The sequence below is a fragment of the Sinohyriopsis cumingii genome, chromosome 15 (genome assembly GCF_028554795.1).
Source record: "Sinohyriopsis cumingii isolate HCF-2022 chromosome 15, ASM2855479v2, whole genome shotgun sequence".
Classification (NCBI taxonomy): Eukaryota; Metazoa; Mollusca; class Bivalvia; order Unionida; family Unionidae; genus Sinohyriopsis; species Sinohyriopsis cumingii.
Genome location: NC_142975.1, coordinates 68,755,697 through 68,781,488, shown reverse-complemented (window position 1 = coordinate 68,781,488; position 25,792 = coordinate 68,755,697). Strand labels below are relative to the sequence as shown.

At 37.9% G+C, this 25,792-nt stretch overlaps 1 protein-coding gene across 1 annotated transcript; it reads right to left on the bottom strand.

Moving 5' to 3' along the window:
- Nucleotides 1–5,063: 5,063 nt before the first annotated feature.
- Nucleotides 5,064–22,396, bottom strand: LOC149782019 (glyoxylate reductase/hydroxypyruvate reductase-like). The gene is made up of 3 exons (XM_089933422.1): nt 22,025–22,396; nt 8,588–8,758; nt 5,064–7,502 (listed from the first exon to the last, which is right to left on the bottom strand). The coding sequence occupies exons 1-3, from the start codon at nt 22,227–22,229 to the stop codon at nt 6,904–6,906; spliced, it is 975 nt and encodes a 324-aa protein (XP_089789548.1). The 5' UTR covers nt 22,230–22,396; the 3' UTR covers nt 5,064–6,903.
- Between the last annotated feature and the right edge of the window lie 3,396 nt (nt 22,397–25,792).

Sequence of the window (25,792 nt, the reverse complement as noted above, 5' to 3'; positions counted from 1 at the left end):
TACCGTCCTCAGACCTAAGTTTGGTTACCACCACCTGATGATGATAAAACCGCAAAAGATCTTGGTAGAAGAATAATCGGTAAATTTACTCAAGGTGGGGTATATGATTATAAACGACATTATGCAAGATTAATCATGGATGATGTTGAGTATGATTTTATAATCGCCGATGCAACAATATTTTTAAGTCGAGAAAACGCTTACCTGTCTAACGGAGGGAGAGTGGTCGAGTGGTCTAAAGCGCTCTCCGTTACGGATCACTATCATCTCACCTCTGTCTGCGTGGGTTCGAGTCTCGGATTCAGCCAATGTGGGTATGTGAGAAAGCTTGCCAGTAGCTTCTCGTGGGTCGGTTGTTCTTTCCGGGGGTTTTCCCGGGTTCTTCATCCACCATTAATACTGGCCGCCATGTATAGCCTATTGTGTGCTTAAAATGGCGTTAAACCCTACAACAACAACAAAAACTTGTCTAACGGAACACGATTAGGTACAATTGGTGGTTATATTAATGGTGAGTCACCTCAGTTTACTCATTTAAGATCCTCAATGCTCGCTTATGTTTCTATAAATTTATTATCGATGATAAATAGATTCCCTACCACTGTAGTCAGAGTTTGAACGGATTGGTTTTATATCGAAAGAAAATATTCAGACTCAATTTACAAGCACTGATGCATCACGGGGCGAATGGAGAATAAAACAAGAAATGTTATATAATTATTCTGAATCCGCAGATATTGAAATCAAAGATATTTATTACAAAAATAATCAGATATCAGATTCGTCTGCGGAATCTGTGTATGGTCCAGTATCCAGACACATGACGGTCTATCTAAACGGACCGGGAGTTTCTGGTAAAACAACGCGAGTTATTCAATTATTTTGTCAGAATTCAGATGATATGGTTGTTTTAACACCTACACAGAGACTCGCAAGAGAAATGAGAGAACGAGGAGTGAAGTCATGTACTTATCGTAGCTTTCTTCGATGGAAGGGAGACGCAAGGACTCCTGATCGAATGGGAGAGAAATATATTTCAAGGATCATCATTTGGGATGAGATATGTACAGTGTCCGCATGGACTCCTGATCGAATGGGAGAGAAATATATTTCAAGAATCTTCATTTGGGATGAGATATGTATAGTGTCACTAGATACATTAAATATGTTTCTCGATTGACTGTTATTGAAAAATACAGCTGTGATCATGTGCGGCGATCATGGTCAACCACCACCGTTTGTTGGGCCATCTCCACACGGGTTGCTAAAGAATTTTGTAGATTATTACGAGGAGATAACTGATGATCATAGATGTCTTGATGTAGAATTAAGGGAGTTTAAGAAATTAATCAGACTACAACCGAATAAAATTCAATGTGAAATAATGCGTAAAATAATTTCAGAAACTTTTATGAATGATTTTCTGCTAGTGTTGAGACCAAACGATTTAATAGTGGCAAGTAGAAAGATAGTTCGTGATACACTTCGTAAGCGGTTTTTCAGTTGCATAAAGAAAAAATTTCAGATCTACGTGTACCATTGTGCTGTAGACCAGCTGATACACGACGACATAATATCGACGTTGATATACCAGGACAGACTGAGAAACAGAATCTCGTATTAAATGATGCTGTCGCAGTCGATGTCAGTGTTGTTGAGGATACGCTGAGCGCGGATAAGACTCCATGGACACTGGGATACACAATGACAATTCATTCATCTCAAGGGTTAACCATCTCTGATACTCGAGTTTGGATTGTCGATGATCGTGTCGAGTGGTCAAACTTAGTTTATCTTGCAGTGTCTCGAGTCAGAAGAATATCTGCTGCGGAGAATTGTCATAGACGCTACAGAAACCATTGATGATGTCCTCGATGATAGTGATATAGTAAGTAAAAAATTAGCTGGTTATAAACAAAGTGACAAAAAAAAACGAGACTTTGATCTCGATGTTGAATTTATCATAACGCTAAAACAGCAGCAGAATGATCATTGTGGAAGTTGTAATTGTATAACGTTGTGACGACATCCAAATAATGATCCAAGACAATTTACCGTGGATAGAAAAAATAGTAGTCTTAGTCATACACGCGAAAATGTGATGCTAACCTGTCTTGAATGTAATCGGCGCAGAGGTGCTTGTTAAGTGATCGCGGTGGTAATTGTGTGTCTTCAGCAATTACTTGTAATTGTTCACGTGTAAATCCACGTTGAGGAGCAGTTGAATCTAGTCTGTACATTGCCCCGCGAATCTTACCACGCTGGAAATTTTATGTGTTGCAATACTTCAGATAGGATCAGTCGCTCTTTTTTACCACCTTCAAGTTCACCGGGTTCATATAAATATCTTACAGTCACATTACCTCTACCCCTCCAATATCCTCTTGGACTATAATAAATCGACTCCATTATAATAATAATCGGTTGGTTAATTACCAGCTCCTAATACAAGCTTACTTTTCATCGCAGATCTCACCAACCAATAAGCTAATGATTGTTTGAAAGATTTATTTTTTATGGAATTTAGCGCATGAATTAATTTTACATCTGCAATATGTCTATCTTGTAGGTTTTTACTTTTATAAGCTACATCATGAGCGTGACACGCTTTATCAATAGCGTTTACTGGATATTCACCTGGTTTTGGCTGATCTTGGTTATCAAGCTTGATATCAAGTCGAATACCAGGGCCGCAATAGTTATACCCGGGAAGGTGTTTTTCTCTTGGGTATTTAGCCCATGGTGTTCCTGGTAGTTTTGCTAACAGAGCGGCAACATCACCTCCTCTTTTTCTTTATATTGTTTGAATTAGAAATAAATTTGAATTTTTTTGTGTAACACATCGATCACACTTACCTGTAACTGCTGATCTGGTATTTTTTGTTGTAATAGTTGTTGGTCCACCTGTGGGGGTACGCGTCCTGCATTTTACACAATATAAATCCATATTATTTATTAGATTTTTGCAACATGGATGTAATCGATTTCTCAGCGACACGAAAGCAAGAGCCGGTCAAGCATCATCCAACGTTACCAAATTCTGTCCGAATGATCATAATAGGTCCATGTGGAAGTGGTAAAACACAACTATTGCTTAATATGATAACGAGATGGTTGAAAATGGGATAAGTTGTATTTAGTAGCTCCGTCTGTAGATGACTAGCGATGCTATGATGTACTGAAAGACTTTAATGAAAACGCAAAATTGTTGGATGAAAACGGTGATGATGTTATTGAGTTTATCACTGATATTAATGTATGATTGTTTTACTCCTATTATATTTTTCTTTTGATCAAGCCATCATTGACTTTTCTGCAGTGCACCAGGCTGAAGTTACGGGCTCCGAAACGTACGAATTGCGCAAATTTCGCCTGCCGGGAAAAACTTACGCCCACATGTAACATGCTCTATTTACTGAGAGATATTGTGTTCGCGACACAGTGAAATTTTATTGGCTCGAAAGGTAATATCACGAACCAGATTCATGGGTGTTATCGAAGTATTACCCTTTGAGACCATCATATTTCGCCGTAAACGTCTGTGCCGCATAGTCGGGATGTTTAGAAAATGGGTCTTGTTGTTGTAGGATTTAACGCCATTTTTCAGCACACGATAGGCTATGCATGGCGGCCAGTATTAATGGTGGAGGAAGAACACAGGAAAACCCCAGGAAGAACCATCGACCCACGAGAAGCTACTGGCAAGCGTTGGCTGAATCCGAGACTCGAACACACGCAGACAGAAGTGAGATGGCAGTGATCCGTAACGGAGAGCGCTTTAGACCACTCGGCCACTCGGGGCCCCGAAAATGGGTCTAACGTGTGTTTGATCTGTATTAACTTAAGAGTGTATTATATGGATTTTTAACGTAGCTTTAACAAAAATTCAATCATATCGCTACGATGTCTGCAGTGTGGCAGTTAATAGTGATGCCTAACACTGGGGCATTATGTCGCAGACATGTAGCATGATGTCCCACCCAGTAACATTATCCTGACACCAGGCCGACCAGTCCTAACACTAACCTCTTAGTGAGGAGCGCTAAGCGAGGCACCTGTTAGTACCATTTTTGTAAGTCTTTGGCATAACTCGGCCGGGTATCGAACCCACGACCTTCCGCATCCGAGGCGAACACTCTAACCACTAGGCCACCGGAGCGACCGTTAATTTAAGATGACAAATGTATAATTTTTCTATGGAACTGGATTCCTAAAGTTATAGTTAATAGCAAATAGGAACTTAACATTTGCATCTACCATACCATAGGCAGCAAGTGGTCATAACAACTCTAAACGATAATCGAGATGGCTGTACATCAGTCTTTTGAAGTCTCGCCAGTATAAAGCCGCATACCAAATTTGGCTACAATCCAAGAATTACCATTAAAATTATCCTGCTGAGATCAAATTGCTGATGGACAGACGGACAGACAAATGTAATTACTCTAAGTCTCGGCTGCCTTCGAGTGGAGTCCAAGTAACCTGAACGCTAATGGAAAAGTGATGTCTTTCTATCCTTAGCGACCTCATCAAAGTTTTTGGGACAACTCGACCAATATCATCTTCACTAGCCAAGGTTCCGATGTGATAGCCCCTATCTACACATTGGCGGATCGAACATATATATTGGTGTTTTGTGCAAGTGACATCTATTGGACTTCATGAGTTGCCTCCCTTAGTATGTGATGCCGACTAACCAGTAGCGTGGTGCATTGTACATCGGCCGAAACTTGTGGCGGCAATTGACCTAAAAATGATACTTTTAAAGTTTAACATCGAAAGTATGACTACGTACCATAGAGAAACTTTTACAGGTCTTTCTGAGTTAAAGATATTTGTGCAAACACGGACCGGTAGCGGAAAATTGCTTATTAATCAGTCTACTCAATTTGTGTTCTCCCTTTCTCTCTATCATGTAGGAACTTGTTCAAATTTGAACAACTTAATTTTGACTGGATGCGGTGGCGCACATGTAAAAATGCAAAAAGTCAATAAATGTAATAACTGAATATGCTACATATAGTGAAAACAGCCGACTAGAACTGAATAAGTAGAAAGCCCAGTTTTTTGGGGGGAAAAAAGATTTATTATTAACAAATTAATTTCTACATTATAATCTTCATCAAATACATAATTCCTAAATATATTATCTGAAAATGCAGATACAGAACCAACCTATTTAACTATACCTTCATTAAATGCCTGAAAAATGTATAACAAGATAAAAAGAAAGGAAAAGTATGCCATTATATCCTTAATCTATCAATTCGAATGTAATCACTTCGTTTCATATAAAAGGCCCATTATCTAATATTAATTTATATTCATTCTAGATTAAGGGTCTAATCGATTTGTATCGGTATAGTTTTTGGAACGTAATAAACTTTACAAGTGGAACGGTTGATACAATGTATTGTTAAACAATGGGGGGGGGGTAGATCTTGTAACCAAGTGAATTTATAAGTTTCCTAATCTTGTCTTTTGCAATAAAAGGAACAAAATATCCAACATGATTCCATCATTGTAATACCATTTTAAACCACGAAGACAATATCCAACTAAACAACAATAAAGATCACGACAGATGTACTACAGTGTAACTACCGTATTACTCTTGCCTTGTTTTAAGCAGTGTAACTACCGTATCACGCTTTTGTTAGAAGCAGCAGGCTACGTCTGTTATCACCCAGTGAACAGTCCTATCAGTGCATTCTCTGTCGTTTTATTACTGATTTTTGAAAGCGGCCAGTATATATCCTGATTTCTGAAAAATTATGGGACGGTAGATATAAGTCTATGCTATTTCGATTTCGGTGAGTTTGTTTTATACAAGTGTAAACACGGTAGCTTTCGTATGCAAATGAGCAAAGGACCAATAAAAACAGAAAGCTGACAAAAAAGACGATCTATAGCTACAATCGAGATACCGTCCGTACCTGCTTATAAGTCGAGACCAAATGCTAACTGTGCATACCCATTTTTGACGCTGCATAATGTACTGTGACTATGAAGTGTTTTGTTTTTTAGGAGTAGTCAAATGGACATATAACACAGACTGATCTACCCGTGTATTGTGCGAATCCAGATCTTTGCGGGGGGTGTTTTTTGCAGTTGACGGAACGAATTAGCAAGTACTGACAGTAACAGTATCATCACGACACTTTTGCAAGCAAAAAGCATAGCACATCACCACTGAAATTTCTTTGACAGAGCAAGATGTATGATCTTAAAACTACCCAATCAATGGAAGCATCTTTAACAAAGTATTGATTTTTGCAGCCAAGCCCAATTTGTATTAAGTAGGTAACATATCGTCTTCAGCGCCACTGCAGTCACAATAAATTCCAGATAGATCAAATCTTTTTTAAATAAAGCTTTATTGTGCCAAAAGGTATCAAGAAATCCTATTTAAAAGGCCGGGTTTTTTTGCGGAGGTGGGTGTGTGAGCCTTACATCTGGTCCTTACTGGGAACACACTGCGAATGATAGTCATCAATGGTGATGAATTTTTCGTTGGAGAAATCATGTTACTACAATATACAAGTCAGAAACAACAGTAAACACTGAACACGTACAGGATCTATGTGACGGCCGTCGTCCAAACCTAACGAAAATCCATACAAAGAGATAATATACATAAGAAAGAAAATAATAAATGCACTTTACGCATTATATTCAAACACTTGCACAAAATGTTCTGGTTGTCTTAACTAGAAGAAGTTGATGATAATGCTGGTGACGATGATGCTGTCTACGACGACGACTATGGCGATGATTATGAGGGAGAGGCAGGCAAATACAGAGAATGCATTTTCTGTTTAATTACAGCCTCTAATAAATAAGATATATGATAGCATAAAAATACTTGTAAAGACAGATTGCGCATATTTTTGAATGGCTTACTCATATATTGACCTGGCCGATAGCAGTTTCATTCCGGAACACCGCAAGAATATTACACGCGGCCGTCTCTGCCATTTTATTTCGGGAATCCCATGTGTTACTTCCCATGTGCGGAAGTATAACACAGTTTTGTAATCCAACCAATGGGTGATCCGCCGGAAGTGGTTCGGGCTCAGTGACATCTAATCCGGCCGCGGTAATCTGACCGGAAGTCAGTGCTTCGTACAGATCGTCATGCTGTATTACACCACCCCTTCCTGTGTTGATCAAAATAGCGGAGTTTTTCATCTTCTTGAAGGCATCTTTGTTGAAAATGTGCTTTGTTTGCGGGGTCAAATTACAGCAAATACAAATAATATCACTCTCAGTCAACAAGGTTTCAAAATCAACGAATTTTGCATCTATGTCGTCTGCATATCCAACGCTGCACACATCATTGTATAGAAGTCGCTTTATTCCGAACGGCTTCAATCGACGGGCAACACCATATCCTATTCTGCCTAGACCCAAAATACCCAGGGTTCTTTGCGACAACTCCGTACCACACAGCCACATGGGCTTCCATTTACCCCATTCTCCATTCTTCACAGCTTTAACTCCTGAAAATAATTCCAAAAAAAATATTTTTTTTTAGTATAATCTACGCCCATTAATCAGACGAAGTTCGTTGCACTAAAATATGTGATATTAAATGCGGCTATCGGGTTAATAAATATCTTTACTACCACAGTTTCCAGATTAATTTTATATATTTCACAGTTGTAAAAGAACTTTTAAGTTTTATTTCTAATTTTGTCATCATGAGTTTTATTTCATTTCTTTTCCTGGAAAATTAGTGGATTTAGATGAGCTATCACTTATCCCCGACAAGTCTCCGAGCCTTATATTGTCCACGGAACGCAGGGATGCAAAACGATGTTAGATATCTCTACACTACCTGCACCAATCAACTGTTATTGCGTTATACTCTAGTCCCTATTAGCTAATCACCTGTCATTGTATTCGCTTGTAGTTCATACGAAAATCTTTAATATTCATGTTCTGAGTTTGCCTTTAGATTTGCTAACCAGTGAGGAATGTAACTTGCATTTAATTGAAAACAACAAAGAAGCCTAGACGGAAGAAAAAGAAACAGAAAAAGAAAAACACCTGTACTGAGTGCAGCCTTTGGTTTTTGTGTAGAATGAAAAGGCAAACAGGCGTGATTGTGTCTCGTTCTGAATGTTCACATTCCAGTCATTTATTGAAATGCATCACATTTTTAAAAGGTACCATTCCCTAAGCTGAATTTTTTGTTTATGTGTTGTATCCAGGTTAGTCCTAAATACAAATAACATAGTCTTTGTGCGTGTAAACTAATGCACTGGATGTAACCATAAATGTACACAAAATGTAAGAATATACAAGTATTAACATCTAGTCATAGTGATGCTTCTTAACACCGCGTCATTTGTTTCACTGTTTGATATATGGAGAAGAAAAAAATGATCGATTTATTTAAAAATATAAAATGTTGCCATCACCATTGATATCGTAGGGCCCTACCATTATCATCTTCTTTTTGTAACTGCTTTTCTTATTGATGAACTAGAAGATAAAGTATTTACAAAAATAATTAAAATTAAAGGTTTTTAGCCTGCTCTGATATGTCTGTTCCTCCTATATTATGTGAGAAATAGCTTACCCTCTAGTAACCGCCTGCAGGTGAGAAGAAGCAATGCAACCGTAAGTTCCGACACACTGTCAGTTGACACGTTAGGGGTGTTACACACGAAAATGTTGCGCTTCTTACACTCCTCTGTATTGATGTGTTCATACCCCACAGACATTGTGGAAACAACTTTAAGGCCTGCTCCTGAATTAACAAAGAAGATTACAGATTTTAATAAATTTGGATATTTTACTACCAGATTTGAAACAAACCAACAACCAAATAATACAAAAACAGTAAAACAGTTTTCTTCTTGTTAGGTTTGTCCATATTATGGCGGAGTGGGTTTGTGTTAAGCACGAAGAGGATCTGGGGCGGCGAGGTCAAGCTAGCGACTGGGAGGTAGGGGTTTGTTTTTGGGGTTGGGGTTGCTGTTTCTTTGAAAGGCCAGATAGGTTCAGATATTTTCCCCAAGGATTATTTTAAAATCGAGTTCTAAGATCGACATTACTACATTACCAAGAACAAAGAATAATACTGCTCGTAGTTAGTGATCTTAGGAGCTCTTGAATTATTTAATGTAATTGCCGTGCTAACATGTATTATCACCATGAATCACAGTATTGTTATGTTGGAAACAACAATGGGCTTTGAACTGAACGCTTAAGATAATGTGAGGCACTTGATTTGAGGAAATAACTAAATGAAATCAGAGCTTCTTGAATGTAAGTGTGTATTCATATATATATATATATATATATATATATATATATATATATATATACGCGCACACACACACACGAACTTAAAGGTCACTAGCCACATATATTGAACGAACGTGTGGGATTATTATAGTCATAAACAAAAACACATTTGTTACGCATGCACACCATAAAAATGTTCACTTGGACTTAAATATCCGCTTTTTAAATTAAAAATTATTCGACAATATTCGTAAACAATCTATAGTTTCCGCGTGCCAAAAACGGATATGACGTAAATTAATCCATTGTATTCAGCCTAGCCATTCGGTGTTTAACTGGATTGTAGACAATTTGGCCCAAGACAATTCGGTCGAACTTAACAATAGTTTTAACTCGTTCCTTTTCTTCAAACAACAAGTAAATGCTATGCAAGATATATATATATATATATATATATATATATATATATATATATATATATATATATATATATATATATATATATATAATTTAAATAGGACAAAATATTTTTTTAGAAAGCTGTTTGCGTTGCCCTGTCTGCCAGCCGAACATATCCCCGCAGCTTTTGAAAGATTAAAAGGAAAGGCCAGAACCGCGTTCGATGAATGGATGACGTAAATTAGTGACAGATGGGTATCCAGCACAATTTGGCCCATGTCCACATGGAGTGTCTTGGAGAAAACGGTACGAACAAACAATGACGTGGAGCGATGGCACAGTAGATTGAATCGCAAAGCGCGTAAAAACAACCTTCAGTTTTATCTTATGCTTACTGTACTATGCAAAGAAGCCCAACTGATACCATCTCAAGTAAAGATTGTAACGAAAGGACCAGACTAAACAGATCCGTACCATGCATGGAAAACGTGCTAGAATTTGGATGCAGTACACAAATAAGGAGAGCAGTGTCAACGGTCTTCTAAGAACATGTGGAAGCATCTACTGACCGTGAAGTCGAAAAACTGACTTGCGTTTCAGAATCATGATAGAAGTGACAAAAAATAAATATGTTTAGACCATTGGAGTTGATCAGACTATTCCTAGTATTGGTCAATGATCAAAAACGTTGATACTTTCGTACCAGCTGTGTGTGTGTGTGTGTGTGTGTGTGTGTGTGTGTGAGAGAGAGAGAGAGAGAGAGAGAGAATAATGTTGAGCATTTGGTCAGTGTTTAGTTGCTGCAATATGAAGCTCTTACCAGTTAATTTTATTGTTTGTTTTCTGTCCAGGTTGACAGTTTTAGTGTTTCATTTTTCAACAACAAGAAGCATGTATTTCGTCTCGTGGGTTTAAATGTACATCATTTCTGGTTGGCGTCCTCTAAAGGTGGAAAATCGAAGCTAAAAATGTTGTTTAAAAATGTTTCCAATACTCTGGAACTTTGCTCTGAAATCGTATTCCAGTTGAGATTGGAAATGCCCACTCTATTTCCTTCTTCCAAACCCAATATATTAGAGATGCAGCTAAAATAAATAAATTCCTTTGCATGAGGGCCTCAAGGTAGATTAGTTATCAGCTAAATGTGTTACCCTCTTTAAATAAAGTCATTATTATTATTATTATTATTATCATTATTATTAAGCTAAGGGGGAAAAAGCGTTGTATACTTCTATTTTCTAGTAATTAAATTATTTCTTCTTTACACTTGATAACTTTTTATTCTTTTTGTGCGAGTATAACTACTTTAATCATGTAATGCAAATCTGGTATAAAAAGAAAACTGTAAGAGTATGGCCGGTGACCTTTAATACTGAACAGGCAGAATGAAAGCATGGGGCGGTTATTTAATGAACAATAGACTGTGAAATTATGAATAATTTACATAAATATAGAAAAACGTAATGTTCATATAAAATTTATATCGATTAAACACTGGTGTAAGAACTTTGATGGAACGACTGATCCATAATATTTGGCATAACGGACAGTCAGCAGTACTCAGTGTGTGAAATTGCGAACCCCTTCTTTTCCTTTTTTTTTTTTTTCACTTTAATTTATAGGAAGAGGAAAGTGTACACGATCATAAATATCGTAAATAAATCTGTGGACAGCCCAAATGTTACTTCCCGTTTAGAGTGAAAATGGCTTATCTTTAAAAAAAAATACATGAATAACTCTTACGTGTCTGGATCAAATGTGAATTAGACTTTTGTGGAGAAAGCAACAATAACTGAAGATGGGTAAAGAAAGGAGAGGGGAACTGAGATTTTTGGTGGCCAACAGACTCGCTTTGCGTGCCAGTTCACTCGTGTTCAGTAATGTATTTGCGAATGTGTCGTTAAACTTAGATTTATTTATGATATTCATAACCTGTATCAGCCAATAGACAGCATAAGCAGTTGACCACATGCCCCAGAGTGGCGCACTGGTGGCTGTATTATCGCACACAAGACATAACCATGATCCGCTGAAAAATCCACACTCCCATGACCCGCTGACTTATCCATACACCTCAACCATCGTATATAAGACATCCCCATGTCCCGCTGACCAACGCAACCACGAAAAACTATTGTATACAAGACATTCCTGAGGACTGCCGACCAATCATATCACCTCTATCATCTTACCCAAGACATTACCATAATTCGTTGACAAATCCAATAACTCTAGAGGTATCAGACAACGGTTTATTTTTCAGCCTGAGAACCTCTCTACTGGTGTGTGGGGGGGGGGGGGGTAGAGGGAGGTGGAGATTAAAAAAGTAAAGTCATAAATATTTTGAGATCCATCCACTGACTAGAGCAAATGGATTCAATTATTTTTTCCCACCATACATTTAATTTACTATACTATAGGTGACGACAAAATATTTACTTTTATTTTGATCTCCTGTATTTGATTTCTTACTGACTAAATATGATATAAATTTCAAGTGCAATGTGACGTTATTTAGTGCAGACCAGGGGATGTCCCTGTTTAGGAGCAGGACGCTGCGAAACGCCGTTTTCCAAGGCTAAAACAGTATCAACTGACGAATAGAAGTATGCGTGGTTTATAATGCCAACCTAATACAGACGTTATTTTCATTTTTTAATATATTAACATTTATTTGTGTCGGAAATGAATTTGTGGTCCGATCCCACTCACCTGCTGGCCATTCCTGTCATCCTCTACTTTCATATGGAAGGCCCGCTGAAATAATCCAGCTGTACCTATAATATCATCACACCGAAATTTCTCATTAAGATATCTCGGTGATGATGAAAATAAGTATAAAGGAGTGTGAATATGTTGGAATGCTCTATCACCGATTTAAATCCCCATTTAATATTTGTCATCGTTCAAATTTGCATTGTTTACACCTTTATGTGCAATTTGTATCCTGAAATAATACTGATATCGTCAGTGTCTCGAGGGTACGTGTGACATATGCAACTACACCCTTTCAATTTATTACTGGTACGTAAGCGGTCTGAAAAGTCTAATGTAGAAAACAAGAGAGTATGATTAAGCGACTACAGTGTATTCCTAATATTTGCTTTTGAGATTCTCCGGGGTTGGATGTTTGAGGACACACGGTACTAATGGCGTGGAAAATGGGGAACCAGTCTGGAAATGTGCAAAAATATTATACAGCAGGGGTCTCAAACATGCGACCCGCCAAGCCGTATCCTGTGGCCCGCAAAATGATTGGCGTCACAAGGTGTCATGAGAGATAACAAAGATGGTGCGGCCCTTGGGTCATCGAAAATACCATCATGCGGCACTCGATGTGGTTTGAGTTCGAGACCCCTGAAATAGAGTATATATGGATTTGGCTGGCCAGAACTGGTTGATAATCATTCTTGAGTTTGGAACACTCATAGCTGAAATTAGCTACGATGTCGTAGCCTCAACTTGATTTTTTGTGGTTGAGGCTACGAACTGATCCCATATCATGTAATGGAGCAAAATAAATCATCACCTAAGTCAGAAAAACAAACAGTGTAGAAATCAACTACATAAGTATAATCATGTTGTGAAAGAAGTTTGGCTTATTTTGAATTTATTAAGCCCTTACACGATAAAATAAATTGGCATGGTTACTCTAACCTTATCCTGTCCGCCATGACAGATAACGCGAGACTCGCCGTGACCCCTTTTCTACGTAAGGCTTGCCAGACTATATTTTGGATATTCTACGCTATATTATTATCAATCAAGTGGCGAATAATCGCTTCTTGGTGGAATTTCAAAGTTGCCGAGAAACTGTATTTACTTTTAATGCACCGAATTTCTGACCCAAACGGCGCCATATTTTTACTACGATTTGTTTACATTTCCAAATAAGGCGTCAATGTCCTTATATGGCACACAAACAAACGAGGCTGAGAACGGAAGTAATCATTTTTTTAAATAATATGGCGGACGATCTAAACGAAAATATGGGATAAGAAAGGTAAACGAGATTTTACAACTATTTCTACAATGATTTTCGATACTTCCGGTATCAAATAAGAGGACTACTAAATTTATTTGATTATATTCAAGGAATATGTTTAAAGTGCTATTATTAGGCTAAAAGAACGCCGGGTGTGAATCACACCCGGCTTGCTCCATTAACACGTATATGCTCATGTTAGTACCCTGTCCACGAGGTACGAGTAAGGGTACTAATATTAGTACTAAGCTGAAATTAGCACTCGACTCTTTGGAGGGGAATTGAAAGCACATGTTTCAGTCCATAATATGCCTCGGCTCATACCTTTTCTCTACACAGAAGCTGTCATCCAGGATACATCTATACTGATAAATATGTTTTATCATGAGTACTCAGAAATTTAATTTTGCTGATTTTTTTTAAATATATATTATTGTGTTTGCATAGGTTTACTATGGGAATTTAATTAGTACATAAGTCCTGGAAGGTACATTTGCATAGAAGCGACAACAACCTTCCACATTCCAGATCTAATCCTTTGCTTAAAGATCTTAGGGGCGGACAGCTACCCGTTTTATACTAATGGGTTAGCTCTCCCCACCGTTGTTATACATTTACAGCCAGAATTTTATATAATGGAAATGTGATAGAATTCGTATTGTTTCCAGACATTGCCACAACTCTTTTAAATTGGATGATGAAGTGTGTTTGTTGAAATACTGTATAAACCGATTGACACACCATTTATCATCTGTCAGCATCATTGTCCGAAATCATGCCAAACATATCCACAGGAAAGCAGCTGAAAAAACTTGGGGCGGGAAATATTAATAAAAGATATCTTTCGTGACAGGCAATATGAAAAGAAATGGAGAAAGGGTGTCTTTACCGCAACACATAGCAGTGCCCCCGCCCCCACCCACACACTACATGAATTTCTAAAACCATTTTCAAGTAGGCGAGTTTCTTAACACTTGCCTGAGATGTAATATAACATGATGGAAAATCTAGTCATGTGTCTGCTTGAGACATATTAAACATTTTTTTTTAAAAATAATCAACGTTTATGTACCTAGGCTCTACGAAGATTTTGGTGTCTCCAGCAGCCATGAAAAAATATAAGTTCATACTATACTGATTTTGACCTTCGGAATGTCTATCTCTATGACAGGGAATGAAATAAATAAAACAGTAATAAAAACGGCATTCGTGTGTATAACAACAAAGTAAACGTGCTATAATAAGTTGATAAAAGCCAGATATTGATTTCTTTTTATATAAAAAAATATTATTCTTAAAATCTGTTTCAGAAGATATTTTCACTGCACAATCCTCAACACCGCAATTTATTGCGGGAAAATCACTAGGTTTGAGTAACCGGGTTACGTGACTACGAGCAGTTAACCAAAGTCAGCAAAATGTCGGTAATAGTGACCATTTTGTGGTAAGGGTGTGGTATAACCAGATGCATAAAATCATCTAGTTTAATAATTCCACAATGAACAAAGCTTGAGAAACAAACTAAAAACACGGAAATTTAACCAAAATCGGTTACGCGTGAAATTTGAGTCAGAATGACCTACATTTGTAATGACTGTGTAGGCAAGATGCATCCATACAGCAAGGTTCATGCTTGCAGGCACAACAGTATGTGCTCATACAAAAACAACATGCTAAACACAAAATTTACCAATGATGTACAAACATTGTCCATCTTTGAATAAATTCATTAGAGGATAATAGGTGCTACGGAATCCACTCCAAATTGTTTCGAAGGACCCAGGCAGACAGATTGGTTGTGATCTATTGAGGCTCTATACTAGGTACGTGTATGTGCTTTTATGTGTGGTGACGCTTAGGCCTCTGTGTGTGTGTGTGTGTGTGTGTGTGTGTGTGTGTGTGTGTGTGTGTGATTCAGATTTTTAACGTAGCTTTAACAATTTTCCAGTCATATCGCTACGATGTCTGCAGTGTGGCATTTTTAAAGTGATGTCTAATTGGTGTTCAAACTGTAAACTATAACACTTTAGACATAACTTCAATATTAATGGGTAAATTCTTGCAATCCTTTCAGGTCAACGAGATTTTCAAAGCGGTACAAAAATATACGATAACAACTAATATATATATATATATATATATATACACACACACACACACACCACATGGACTTAAGTTCAGATGCTTTGCCTACATCCGCACCGTCAATCAATACTAACATTTTTATACCTTTTTTAACAATCAAAATATCTTTATTTAAGCCTGGCAATCCGTAGTTTCAATAAATAAAAAAACCTCGCCTTTTATCCATAAAACGTTTCCTAATTCAGGAATGCGTCGCTAATGTTGGGTGTATAGCATTTTTATCGATATCGCAAAATTAGGTGCGGCGAATCCAACTGCACCCTCTCAATTAGGCATGAGCAGTATGTAGATGGCGAGAGAACACCAACATGTATGTATGTATGTATGTATGTATGTAAACGGATAAATCAGCACAGCCCTGGTCATATAGCGCCAAGTAATTTTAGTTTGTGAAAAACCCCAATAAAAACAAGAGCACGAAAAGAAAAATAAAGCGGAAAAGGGATAAAAGTCTGTAAAATTAAAGGTCAACGTTGTACAAAATAAACTTCTTTAAAAAAAAGTCCAACTCCTCTGCGTGAATGTTACTACAGCACGCATCGCTGGCGAGTACGTTAGCCTATGATTCGCCTCTTACGACACATAGGAGGGCGCATATGGCTTGTCCTACATTCCCAGCCCTGCGAGGAGATCATTGTATAGATCATTATACACCATCCCAGCCCCATGGGTAAATATATATCATGAATTTTGTATGGCGAAACTACCGTGAGAGAATCCATACTATTGTCAGGTTATGTGTTGCAGCAAAACATATCTTCTCGCTCAATCAAATGAACGTTTTGCATCAGCTCTCCTTGCTGATTCAGCAGTAGAGTGACGAAATATTGATCAGAAAAATAACGACGTGTACGTCTCGCCTTTACGGAAATATAACGATTTTTAATTTTTCACAGATAATAATATTGACAGTCTTCTTAATCATTTTAAAATTATGCACGTTGCAAAAGTAAAAACAAAGCCAAATAAACATACAGCACGGTTCAAACAAACGATAGTAAATCACATTAAGAGAAGACCAAAATATTTTCTGATGCATCCACTGGCTAGTAAGAGGATTTAATTAATTATTTCCCATTATACGTTTCATACACTTCAGTCACCATACAGGTGGCCTAGTAGTAAGGGCGTCCGCACCGAATGCGGCAGATCGTGGGTTCGAACCCGGGCCAAATCATAACAAAGACATAAAAATGGTACTAGCTGCTGCCTCGCTACGCGCTCAGCATTAAGAGGTTAGTGTAAGGACTGATGTCGGGAAATGTGAACTAGAATACTAAAGACATAGCTTCAGTATTATGGGTAACTTCTTGCAATCACTTGAGGTTAACGGTACTTTCAAAGCGATACAAGCAATAACAACTAAAACATTAGCTTAATCACTACGTATGTGTCCCACTAAGCTGACATATCTCGGGTATGTTTGAAATTACTACATATGTATATACCACCTGGGCTGAAGTAACCTACATCCTCACACTCCATCAATACCAGCATTTTCATATTTTTTCACAATCTAAAAACCTTTATTCAAGCGTGGAAATCCACTGCCTTCATTACTTGCATCAGCCCCATTTCAATTTCAACACGGACGTAGTTTTCGATTAAAGAAAACCCACATATCCTTAAAACGTTTCGTAATTCACGAATGCGTCGCAATCAGCAATCACTTGAAGTCAACGAGAGTTTACGTCGGTACAAAAACTACATAACAGCGACGAAATCATTTATCTAATTCCTTTGGATATATTTTGGTTGTGTCTTAAGATACAACAGATATTCAACATAGGCTGAAGTTAAAATCCTTTACCTACTTCGCCCAACCTATCACCAATACCAACTTTTTCATAGTTTTTAATATTCTGTTCTCTAAGTATACATTAACAAGTTCTGGCTTTACATGTTTATTAGCAACATTTGACATTATTACAACAGAGTGTGTTATCTAAGTAATGTTTCTTCGATTTTGGCAATCCATTGCCTTCATTACTTACGCTAGCTCCATTATCAAAGTAAATATTTTTGTTCATGACGACAGAGATAGAAGCAAACTCGAAATTCTACTTGCTCAATCCTCAATATTTCTTGACAGATTTGAATCAACTCTCCATGGCAACTTCGCTAAATCAATACCTCTTGTCTGCTTCGGAGAAACGAGCCGCTTACACAAAACGCCTGTTTTAGGACACAATTTCAATTTCAACAATAAAAGTAGTCCTGAATGGAGAAAAAAAACGCCACAACCCTTTATTCTTAAAATGTTTCGTTATTCACGATGCGCCGTTATTTTTTTTTTTTTTTTTTTTTTTGTATGTTAGTTTTTTCGGTTTAGTAAGAGTAGGTGTGGCGCATCCATCCGCACCCTCTCAATTTGGCAACAATCGCCTATAAACGCCAAGAAAACAATAACATGTGAACAGGACGGGTTCAAGTCAGCTATATGTATGTATGTATGTATGTATGTATGTATGTATGTATGTATTGCGGCACATCAGCACATTCCTGGCTATATAGTGCCGAGTAAGTTTAGCTATTGAAACATAGCATAAGAACAGAAATAACGTGAAAAAGGATAAATACTTAAAATTAAAGATCAAATTTATTTGAAATAAACCCGATTCATGCAAAAATTACAACACCTCAGCGTGAAAGTCACTACAGGACGCATCCCTGGTCAGTACGTTTTCCTTCATTAGTCACTTCTTATAATACTCGGGGGGGGGGGGGTCTCATATGCAAGGAGATGATTGTATGCATCATTCTACACCATCCCAAACCTTTTGGGTAAATTTATAAGATGAATTTCATATGATGACACTCACGTGAGAGAATCCTTACTAATTTCATATTATGTGATACAGCCGCAAATTTCTTCTCGTTCAATCAAATGAATGTTTTGCATCAGCTCTCCTTGCCTATTAAGTAGCAGAGTGACGAAATATTGATCAAAAATTAATGACGTGTACGTCTCGCCGGTACAAGAATATAACAATATAATTATCACTTTTCCACATACAAAAGTTGCAGCAGTCTTGTTAATTATGTTGAAATTGTACAAGTTGAAAAAGTAGAATGAAAACAATATAAAAGAAAACGAACATGAGGCGCGGTTAAAAAATGAACGACAGTGATTCACGCTAAGCTCTTGTAGGCCGTAAATTCGCATCAGTAATTAAAGTCAATGCAAAGCGTTTCCGTGCACTGCAAAACCCAGTACCTGTGAAGTTATTCAACGCCTAACTACGACGACGAATTTCTTCAGTCAGTGCAAGATGGGTTAACAAAACCAAACCCCAAAACAGCAATTACAATTATGTCTCCCGAACCCAAACACGCGCTTGTACCGATTGACCCGCCCAGGCGTTAGCCTGATATCCGGTCCATGGATATAGCCAGAAGAGGACCAGTCTAGCCCAGGTTTAAGGAACACGTGGTTGACACTTTATACATCAAATTACGTTTATAACTAGACGTTATGTACAACTCTCTCTCTCTCTCTCTCTCTCTCTCTCTCTTCGTTTTCTTTATATATAAAAAATCAGAAATAAATATGGCGCGCTGAAATTATATTCTTTATTTCATTACTGCAAATTAACTAGCTTGATACAGGTTAATTTTTATTTCACAGAGTTTCCTTTCTTTCCTCTTATAACAGCTTCTATGTATTACGTGTGAAGAGATGCGTGTACAGTTGTATTTTTTCCACGGACGATATCTTGCCCGTGGCTTATGTGCACACGTGTTAAGTCAGAAACTAGTATTTTTTTTAATTTACCTCATACGTTGCGTATTGCAGCTAACTACAATAAAAAGAGATTTTGTCACTGTCAAAATAAAATACTTTGATCTAATGGGACATTATGTGCTCAAGAGCACGGCAAGGATAGGTCAAATAGCGTGTCCTCTGTCACGTCCTATAGGCGTCCTTCAGAAGGTCACGATGCTCTGGAATGATCGTTAGAACCAGACGGATATATCGATCTAATTATACATTATATGTGAAACCGAACGGGGCGAGGAGAGAGAGTTTCTCTCGTTTTCTTAGTGTGTGTGTGTGTGTATATGTGTGTGTGTGTGTGTGTGTGTGTATTTATTTATATATAGTGTTGTGTGTCTCCATCTATCGATCCATAAATCATTCCAATTCTTAATCTACCTGACCACTAATCTGCCTATAGTGTACAGAACAATAATAGACTCGCTGCATGCTCAAAATGCAGTTTAAAATATGCAGAACAGATCTCGGCTTTATTCGTGTCAAATTTCTGAGGCCCCTAACAGGTGACATATGAGAAAATTGAAATTATAGTTATGTGGCGTTGCGTATTAATATTAAAAACAGAGAGAGAGAGAGAGAGTTGAATCAATTGATAGTTTGTGTCTGGAGTGTCCATCATTCATACATATATTAAGCAAACAATGAATTCGTAGAAACAGAAAATTCAGTAATAATAATAATAATGATAATAAAATATTTTAATGCCAAATAAATTTTGTTTTAAACAACGTCAGAAGAAATAAATTATACCTTGTAGTGAAAAATTATTCATCAAACGTTGATATATAATTAATAAAAGTAGAAATGTGTATTTTAAATATTTTGTCAATTTTTACATGTATATAGACAGCAACATGCACAGAAAGTCATAAAAACAATATCAGTCTCCAGGTTTTCTCATTCGTTTAAAGAAGTTGTGACTAAAAGGAAAAGAGATGTCATTCCAAAGAAACACTATAAATACTCTATATGGAACAAAACAAACCTAACCTTTGTAATGGTAAGTCTTGATTTCAATAATATCGTGTAGTCCAGAAGCCTCGCCAAATTTGGTCTTATATAAGAAAATGAATACATGAAGACGATTTCGTCCATGAAAAACGCCCAATGCACCGTCATATGTCTACTGATACATGCAGACGACTCTATCCATGATAAACGCCTAATGTACCGTCAGATGTCTACTGATACATGCAGACGACTATATCCATGAAAAACGCCCAATGTACCGTCAGATGTCTACTGATACATGCAGACGACTCTATCCATGAAAAACGCCCAATGTACCGTCAGATGTCTACTGATACATGCAGACGACTCTATCCATCAAAACCGATGAATGTACTATCAGAAGTCCATTGCTACTAAAATTTCATTAAGAGGAAACTAACAGATGTAACCTGCTGGTCATGGGGGCTCGTGAAATTACAAAAGGGTATAATGTGCAGAAAAATGTTTATCTTGTAATGAAAGGTTTTGATTTTTATATTGTCTCAGTCTAGTGTGTGTGTGTGTGTGTGTGTGTGTGTGTGGTACACAAAGGTGATAACATTTATTTAATTTTGTAACTATTTATTCACGCGATACACATTTTCATTTCAAGGCAACATATTGATTTAGTTTTCTTTTATTTGATCTCGTGATAAATATTGCTTATTTCAACTAATTTCTTTTTGTTCTGCAAATCACAGAAAGAATTCTTTTGTTCAAGTTATTTGGTCAACCGTAAATGTTTATGAAAAAAAACGACACACTTCTAATTATAAGGTAACAATTTGCCATTATCAGTGGCGTCGCTAGAGGTGTGCGGGGGGTGCGGACCGCACCGAGTGACACCATTTCAGAAGGGTGACACCAAAATGAAAAACTGCAAATTTTACAGAGCACACACTGCTCGGTCTAGTCGGATTTCATAAGCGGATAACCGATCATAGTTAAATACATGACTAGCAGGCACAGCAGTGGCGTCGCTAGAGGGATGCTGGGGGTGCGGACTGCACCGGGTGACACCATCAGAGGGGGTGACACCAAAATGACATTACTAAGGATTCTGTATGGTCTGTTACGGAAGGAGGACCATGGGGGTGACATCATGAGCTACCGCACTGGGTGACACCAACCCGAGTGACGCCACTGGCCATTATCAATTACTATCAGCAATTAATCTTATTCTACCCGTTATTCAACTTGTTAATACAAGGACCCTCTGCGGCCGAGTGGTCTAAGGTTCTCGCCTTTGCAGACCACTGACATTGCACTTAGTCAACGTGGGTTAAGTTGCTTCCCGTGGGTTGGTGATTCTTTCCGTGGGTTTTCCAGGGTTCTTTCTTACAAAAGATGCAGGTCATCAATATGTGTGTGTGTGTGTGTGTGTGTGTGTGTGTGTGTGTGTGATTTCAAATGGCGAAAAGCCCACAAAATCGGTCAAACTCAACCTCCTAATATTAAATCGAACTTACCTGCCGCATCTAAGACCTCCGTATCAATGGGATCAGTCAGCATGCAGAGCAGGGCATCAATACCGGTGATGTTTTTAAGTAAATCTTCCTTTGGTATCGCTTCATCACTGTCCCAAAATGATAAATTACAATGGTCCTTTAAAATATCTATCCCAGGCTTGGGAATTCTTCTGGTTATGTAAACTTTGGGTTTTTCCCCCGGCATGTTCGGTGAAATTTAAGAGAAGTTGTGAACAGTACAATACGTCAGTCGGATCTGTGCGATGATACGTTATGTTCAGTGCATTTTAAAATGCCGGTGGCTTATATATAGGATTGGACTCAACGCGTAATCGATATTTTTCACTGTACAGGAGGAAATATATTCTATACTGCAACTGTCAGTGTGTATTACGCGCTAATTTAGGAATGACCTAAGCCGATTATTTTTTTTTTTTTAAACAGGCGCGGAAATCTATATCCTTGTTCGCTCTTTGTACATTGCACACTTCCTGATGTATCAAACAAATTCAAGTTGACAGAGCTAATTTTGTTAAAAAAACAAATGAAAAATAGGATATGGGAACATACCTACAAAACGACACTTACAAACATACACATATGTCAACTGCATTGGACATCGGTCGATTTGGATGGGTAACGCCCAGCATTATGAAGAGCTGGGTTCAAGCCAGACTAATTGCATGAACATATTTCCCTCTAACATTTAGTGGCAGCGGTGGGATTTACGACACATAGCAGCCGGAAGAGCAAACGGACCACTTTCATACAAAAACAAAACTTCTGCAATCTGAAAAATTAAATACATTTTACCTCACAAAGTGTCAATGACGCATACGCTTCCTTGCATGTAAAAAAGATAGGATAATGTTTGTTTTATTCTGGGTTAATTGCTAAAACATGTATTAGTGTCATTCCTTGTTTTCCATCGTAGATTATTAATGCCGTATTTTGTTACATAACGCATATTTAGCTTTTACGCCTATTCCGCATTTTGAACACGGGAAAGGACCACCACCGCGACGAATACAATCGCCATCTAAATGAAGAATGAATCAGGTACAGGGTTGCGCGGGGCGGTTTTGCATATCCCCTCATCGAAGTTGTGTATGGAACAAATATTGACAATTTAATACCAATGTACGATGTCAATTTGAACACCAACGCCCGCAGTCTTAGAACATTTTAATAATGATGTTCGTGGACATGGATTACCATAGATAGGAAAATTGTACAATCGGAGCCTGATGTTCGACAAAGTGACGCAACTAACGCACACGCAGCTGCACTTGAAGGAGCCCTCAAGAGACCATTGATCATCAGCACAATCGCTGGCGAAGTGTTGTATAATTCATATAAATATCAGGATCGTAGATGAAGTATTAACATTTTTGAACACAACAGACACGCATGGAATCGTACGTTGGTATTTCCGAAAATTCGTACAATAATATTTTTTGTCACGTTAATGTTTATGATGTTATCGCATGACCCGATTAAGGCCTTCGGGGGCCCTGGGCACATCCAATATAGGGGCTCATTGCTATCCTGCCTTGTCCATAGCTATGGTTACAGTACTATTAACAACCCTGCCTGTGAAATCAGACGATAATATACGGGGCCCCTTGAGCCTCGGGGGCCCCTGGACACGTTGTCCACTATGCCTTATGGATAACCGGCCCTGTGTTATCGTTTTACTGCTAATGATCCCGTGTCAGTTCTGTGTGTTTTTTAGTGATCCTTAAGTTGGTCAGTTTGTGCTACCATGTTGAAGATGTTTTTGATCATAATATTTGCATCATAAATTGTTCGTATAAACCCGTAAATGGTTACTAAATGAATATTATCACGAATAAATCTTTCGCACCTGCATCTTTAGCTGTCTCAGTAAGACGACAAAACAAATTATTCGAAACCAACTCCAAAAAATCGTTTGTCGAAGATATTCAATGGTCTTGTATTTGAATATGGTCATGGGGGGGGGGGGTCTTTTTAATATCGATTATAACGTCGATGATGTTATGAGTATCGAAATGGTCGAGAGTTATCCAGGGAGTTTTCTCAGATATAGTGAATGTCCATTGCATTTCAGAAGGTTTGGCCATCCAACAGATGATTTTGTCCGAGTATTATCAAAGGACTTCATCCTGATAATGATCTTGCTACATTTGCTCAAATACATTGTTTTTAATTTTTGACAGATTTTAATTAATTTATTCTAACCTGATTTGGACGTATTTTAACCCCTCCTCGTGAACATTAACAAGCACGTAGATGGACTTCTATTGTGAAGTCACGTTTCATGATTGACCTCAAAATACTAATTTGTATCCTTGTGGCAGAAACCATAATTACATACAACGCTTAAACTCAAGTTTGGCTTCTAACGCCGCCAACAAATGAACAGCGGATGAAATATCGCATGCGAAATATGTACATTTACAGTAGGATCGTGTAGCGACTGTGCTCGTAAAAAACGACGACATGTCGTAGATCAGACTGAATTAGATTTTCATATCCGAGATTGCACATGTAAAGGTATATTTGTGTTTCTAGAAGTTGTACAAAATATACATGGACATATTATTACCTATCGAAATAGTCATTTCAGATCTTCGATGCTCTATTTTTTTTAGTATTAATTTCCTCTCAGTGATCAACATATTTTTTAATGACGCCGTCAGAGTTGCAACCGAATAATTCCATATTGATTACACTGTGTAACATTTTCTATTTATTCCTGGGTAGTAAGTGTTATTTTCTAACTGCTTATGCCTCAAAATTATGGAAGATGGCTATTATTCCCCACAAACTTTGTGACTAGGACAGTTATAGTTTTGAAATTTACCTATTTTGCAAAACATTCCAGATAGATTCAGTGCCTAGTAAACTTGGAGTAACTTCTAGAATTTTCCAGTAATATAAATATTAGTAGAAATACAGGGGCCTTAAGCCCACCAGTTCAGTTCAGTTCCAGCTGCCGAAGTGGATACATATCTGCATTTTCTGAGATGGCATTAGGAGGCTGCAAGCATCCGGCAGACGCTAAGATGTGTGAGGCCTACAAAGCATATTTCGGCATGCCTGTCGAGGATCAAGACAAATCCTGGGCACCCAATTTCACCTGCGATCACTGCAACAAGCTCTGAAAGGTAAGATGGACAATTGTTGCTCGGAATTTTATGTTATAAAATTTGTTAAATTTTTAAAATTTTAAACAGAGACAGAAAGAAGAATTGGAGACATTTTTACGGACTTGTACCATCCCGTTTTACCTCAGCATGTTTATCTTGTGCCTTACTTGTGCCGAAACGTGCACCCAAGACCGACCTTGTCAGCACACCCAGGAAGATCGCGCCTTGACGGGAACGTGGGTTAGCGTGGAATTTTTAAAGGCTCTGGACCTGGGATACCAGTAATTAAAAGTGTACGAAATTTACCACTTTCCCAAGACAGAACAATACCACATGGGTAACGAGACTCAGAAACGCATTTTTGGAGACTACTTGGATGCCTTTTTGAAACTGAAACAAGAAGCCAGCGGCTATCCGAAGCCAGTGGCTATCCTTCCTGGTGCCACACTCCCGAAGATCAAGCAACATTCAAAGATAAATACTTGGAGCAGGAAGGCATCCCTTTAGATCATGTGGAGTAAAACGAAGAAGGGCGATCGTTTACCAGAGTGATGCTAAATTGCTTGTGGGGCAAAATGGCACAACGACCGTGTTTACCCAAGACGGAGTACTTGACAGAACCTTCCGGTTACTT